General features: G+C 42.4%; 2 protein-coding genes across 3 annotated transcripts; both read right to left on the bottom strand.

Annotated features, from left to right (window-relative positions):
- Nucleotides 1–1,999: 1,999 nt before the first annotated feature.
- LOC118754957 lies at nt 2,000–3,096 on the bottom strand. Its single transcript, XM_036489820.1, has 2 exons — nt 2,964–3,096; nt 2,000–2,841 (listed from the first exon to the last, which is right to left on the bottom strand). The coding sequence occupies exons 1-2, from the start codon at nt 3,068–3,070 to the stop codon at nt 2,022–2,024; spliced, it is 927 nt and encodes a 308-aa protein (XP_036345713.1). The 5' UTR covers nt 3,071–3,096; the 3' UTR covers nt 2,000–2,021.
- A 423-nt stretch (nt 3,097–3,519) lies between these two features.
- Nucleotides 3,520–4,629, bottom strand: LOC118754956. Of its 2 annotated transcripts, none has more exons than XM_036489819.1 (2): nt 4,015–4,629; nt 3,520–3,819 (listed from the first exon to the last, which is right to left on the bottom strand). In XM_036489819.1, exons 1-2 carry the CDS (start codon nt 4,611–4,613, stop codon nt 3,543–3,545), a joined length of 876 nt encoding a protein of 291 aa, XP_036345712.1. In that variant the 5' UTR covers nt 4,614–4,629; the 3' UTR covers nt 3,520–3,542. The 2 variants fall into 2 exon arrangements, with proteins under 2 accessions (XP_036345712.1, XP_036345711.1); XM_036489818.1 differs by having other exon boundaries at nt 3,520–4,310; nt 4,374–4,629.
- Nucleotides 4,630–5,111: the final 482 nt, after the last annotated feature.

Raw genomic sequence — 5,111 nt, 5'->3', positions numbered from 1 at the left:
GAAATATAAGCTTTTGAAAATATTGAAAATTCCACCTTTACCCTCCCCCTAGCACCGCCCTATTAATTTGCACACAAAAAAAATTACACCTTTCAAATCAGTAGAAAGGAGCTGACCACGCCCACTTTAAAGTTTTGTTTTATCTCAACGGCCGCTATACCGCATCTATGCCTCAAAACGAGTCTACGATACGAATGAGTGTAATGGGCTGTTTTTGCTTACGCGTAAAAGCACATTTAGCGCATTTAGCTCTAAATGCTACTCTAAATGTACATTTAACCATACAAAATTCGCCACCTAAATGCAACTCCATTTTTGCATTAAGAATCTAAATGCTAAAAGCAACCCTGTGATCTTCCAAAATTTCCACGATTCGAACATGGTTTAAAGAGAAAAAGTGGCAGCATTGCTTTTTCGAGTATACAGTTGCTAGCTGCGTTTCAGTGATCGTCGATCGAGATTTCTTTTATTTTACATTACATATTTGGATAAAGAAAAGTTAAGCAAATTCAACATCGATGTGATGCTGATAGAAATCAGGATCAATTTATGATCAACTCTGTTTGTTTTGTTTCCTAATTAAGTGAGGAAATTTTAATTGACAGCACCCACAAATGAATATATACATAAACAAATGTTCGGTTATGGTTAAAACAATTCAAGTTTTTGTAGGTTTAAAATTTATTTTTTCCTTTTCAGTAGGGTTTTTGCACATTATCTTCTGTGTGAGAATTAATCGTAATATATAGGGATCTAAATAAGAGACTGGAACACGGCTGTTTGTCAAAAGCATACGATTTCGAACTCGCGTAAATGTACATTTGCTAAATGCTATAGCATGAACGCTCTTCGAAAACATATGTTCGAAAGTGCTAAATGTTGCATTTTAAATGCAGCAAAAACGCTACATAACATACAAAGAGTCAAATGAGTTAGTTGAATGAGCTGACTCCTTAAAGTGAGTTGGAGTCATTGAGTCAACTCCTATAAATTTGCTGAGTTACCCACCCTTACAACAGAAGACTAATTTATTTTATGTTCTCAACTCATATTATATGTAATTCAAGCTAAATATGATGTTAGTATGTATGTATATTCACATAACAGTAGTAGGCGGTGGCGTGATACAACAGTGAAATTCCAATGAGAGTTTAAATTTAAATATTTATGTACATATGGATGTAAGCATGCATACGTAGTATATACATATGTATAAGTACAATTAGTTGTGTTAGATTGACATATAAGTATGTAAATGTGTGTATATCTCTTTGTACAATTGAGAGTGAGCGTGAATGTAATAACATTGGAGTTATTGAATGCAATTATTTAAATGAGTATTAAGTAAATGAGTGTTCAGGTGTTCTTAACCTAAGACAGCTTGCAGGGTGTCTCGTTAGGTGACCCAACATCCCGGCCCCGTTGAAAGGACTTTCAAATCGGTAGTACTGCAACCTTGTGAATCGGGCGACGGTTGGTTCCCCTCGACGTTCGTATGTCGACCACTCTAACTCTGGTATCCTTTCCTGGTATGGCATTTATAGTTCGTCCCAATTGCCATCGTTGTGGTGGCACATTATCCTCATGGACGAGATTCATGGCGTCCTTTGCGATATTTGCGTGGTCAGTGGTCCACTTTGTTCGCGCTAGAAGTTGACTCCATTTGTCGACGTGGTTGATGTTGGCTGCTACTTCGCGCTCCGGAAGTGATTTCAACGCACTGCCCGTAATAAAATGACCTGGAGTCAAAGCCTCATAATCACTGGGGTCAGATGAGAGCGGTGATATTGGCGTAGAATTAAGAACCGCTTCTATTTCCACTAGGACTGTAGTGAGCTCCTCATACGTCAGTCTGGCATTCATGACGCTGCGGTTGAGATGACCTTTGGCTGACTTGACTGCAGCTTCCCAAATGCCGCCAAAATGAGGTGCTCTAGGAGGGATGAAATGAAAATTAACAAATTCATTAGCACAATAGTTAACGATGATATCTTGATTTTGTTTCTTGAAAAGGAATGTTTTTATTCAGCAAGTTTTCTGCAAGCGCCGACAAAGTTGGTTGCATTGTCGCAGAAAATGTCAGATGGAAGACCTCTCCTTCCAATCATTCGCTTAAGCGATGCTAAAAAAGCATCCGTGGATAGGTCAGAGACGACCTCGATGTGAACCGCCTTTGTTGCAAAGCACACGAAGATGGCTACGTACGCTTTATAGGGTGCCTTGCCTATAATACGAAGATAGACGTTGAAGGGTCCACAAAAATCGATTCCGCAGCGAGCGAACGGGCGCGACGGTGTTAAGCGCTCAACTGGTAGATTTCCCATCATGTGCTGGAGTAGTTTCGGCTTGTATTTCACACAATGGATACAGGATCGGACGACGCGTCTAGCGATATCGCGTGCGTTAACTATCCAAAACTGTAGGCGAATCAAAGATACCAACGCTTTAGGTCCTGCGTGATAATTTTTGATGTGCAGATGTTTAACATATCGTGTCACGAATTCGCATTTGTTGGGCAACAAAAGGGGATGTTTTTGTGATTCAGAAATATCAGCCAGTTCAAGTCGACCGCCAACCTTCAGTATTTCGAAACCATGGGTAACCTCCAAAAACGGGTTCAGATTTCGTAGCTTGCCATTTGTCGTTGACTCTCTCTGCAACATTTGAATGTCGTTAGTGAAGTGGTATTGTTGCACGTTCCAAACAATGCATAACAAAGCGCGGTGTAGTTCGTTGGCAGTGGGTGGTCCATTTACAGTGTCGGTGTCTCGTTTCTTGAGCCTTGTGCAAAATCGGAGCATTAAAGCGACCAGTGTGACTGCCAAGGTGTGAGAGCTGTACCTGTCGAGGATTTCAAGAACATAGTTAGTGGGTATAGTTACTTTAAATGCCGATTTCCGCATTTCAGACTTGACAACCGCCATGTCTACGTTGTTACTCATTTGTGTGGGCCATTTGCTTACGTCTTCGTAAAGAAATGCAGGTCCAGTGAGCCAAATTGAGCTAGCAAGTTCAAGTGCCGTGCTTCCTCTCGATGCAATGTCAGCTGGGTTGCTTTTGGTTGGCACATGTCGCCAATGAGCGTCCACAGTCAAATCCTGGATTTCCGATGACCTGTTGCCAACGAAAGCTGATAGCGTAGCCGAGTGTAGTTTGAGCCAGTGAAGAACAATTTGCGAGTCTGTCCAAAGATAAGTTTCGAACCTATAGTTAGTGAAAATTGCTTTGATTTTTGTGAAAAGTCGAGCAAGAAGGAGTGCACCGCAAAGTTCCAGTTTTGGCAGTGACTGTCGTTTAGTTGGGGCCACTCGTGATTTTGCCGTAAGAAGGCGAACGCGCACATTGCCAGTGTTGTCTACGGTTCGTGTATATAGTCCGCAGCCGTAAGCACGAATCGACGCGTCACAAAACCCATGTATCTGAAGAGACTGCATGTTGGTAGATAAACAGTACCTTGGAACCTTAACTGAAGCCAGATCAGAAAGATTGTTGACGAATTTTTCCCAAGCCGACTGGATATTTTGAGGAACAGACTCGTCCCACTAAAGTTTCAGCAACCACATTTCCTGAAGCAGGATTTTGGCAGTGACGATCACTGGTGCTAGGAGGCCAAGTGGATCAAAGAGCGACGATGCGGTAGATAGAATTGTCCTTTTCGTGACACGACTATTTGTAGGCTGCCTAGATTGAAACGAGAATAAAAAATTATCATGTGTCTGATCCCATGTCAGAACAAGAGTGCTAGTTATTGAGGTATCGAGATTAAAGTCTTTGACAGAGTGTTCGCCCCTGAAACGCTTATGGTTTGAATGCCACTTTGCCAGGTCAAGTCCACCTAATTTTAGCAACTCCGTTACCTCGTGTTTTACTCGCGAAAGGTCCGTACGCGAGTCATCACCGCACAGCAGGTCATCAACGTAGAAAGATGACTTGACGACATTTGCACCAACGACGAATTGCGATGCATGTTGATCAGCAAGGTGATGCAGACTACGGACCGCGAGGTATGGTGCGGCCTCCATTCCGTATGTGACCGTATTAAGCTGGAAGGTTTGAATTTCCTGGTTAGGCGAACTCCTCCACAAGATGTACTGGAACATTCGATGTTCTTCACTGACCAGCACCTGCCGATACATTTTAACGATTTCTGCTGTGAGCGCAAAGCGATGTAAACGAAATTGGAGCAAAAGAACTACAAGCTCGCTTTGTATGATAGGACCCACCATTTGGATGTCGTTAAATGAGGTTTGAGTAGTGGTCTGACAAAATGCGTCGAAGACAACCCTTAGCTTTGTTGTTGTGCTACCTGGCTTCAGAACGCAGTGATGGGGGATGTAGTAGTGAGGCTGGTTTAAGTTCGGGCTCAGAGCTACCTGCATGTGGCCTAGTCTCTCATACTCGTCCATGAATTCGACGTACTGTGTCCTGAGGTTAGGAGAGCGTTGCAGACGACGTTCTTGTGCACTAAAACGACGCAAAGCTGTGGTATACGATTCACCCAAGCATGCAGGATCGTCCTTGAACGGCAGTTTTACGACAATTCGACCATTTGGGCTCCGAGTCACGGTGTCGTTATAAAGTTTTTCGCAACTGTGTTGCTCACGAGTCCACATGTCCGCCTTTGAAGTGACTTCTTCAATCTGCCATCAGTCTTGAGTCTATGGACTCTTCACAGGCAAGTAAACATTTGGTGTTAAGCGTGTTAGAGCTCGCACGATAGCGTCCAGAAACGACCCAACCCAAAAGCGTTATCTGCAGAATTGGTAGACTATCACCAAGTTTGATTTGGCCCACTGAAAGTAAACTGAAAAAACTTTCCGTTCCTAAAAGCAAGTCGATTTTTTTAGATTTGTAAAATTGATTGTCTGCAAGCACAATATTGGATGGGATGTCCCAAGACGAAGTATCTATTTCCGGTTCAGGCTGATAGGCTATATGCGATGTTATACAAAGCGTGAGTGGTAATTCGAATCCTGTCACTTGCGATTTTATATTGGTAGAGGTCGTATATTTGATGTTTGTAGATGACTTAACGATACCTTGAATTTCAATGTTATGTTTTCTCCGTGGAAGCATCAGGGTTTGTGATAATTCATCCGTAATGAAGTTTA

The sequence above is a fragment of the Rhagoletis pomonella genome, unplaced genomic scaffold (genome assembly GCF_013731165.1).
Source record: "Rhagoletis pomonella isolate Grant_MI unplaced genomic scaffold, Rhpom_1.0 Rhpom_scaffold_04984, whole genome shotgun sequence".
NCBI classification, from domain to species: domain Eukaryota; kingdom Metazoa; phylum Arthropoda; class Insecta; order Diptera; family Tephritidae; genus Rhagoletis; species Rhagoletis pomonella.
This window is presented reverse-complemented; position numbering and strand designations above follow the sequence as displayed.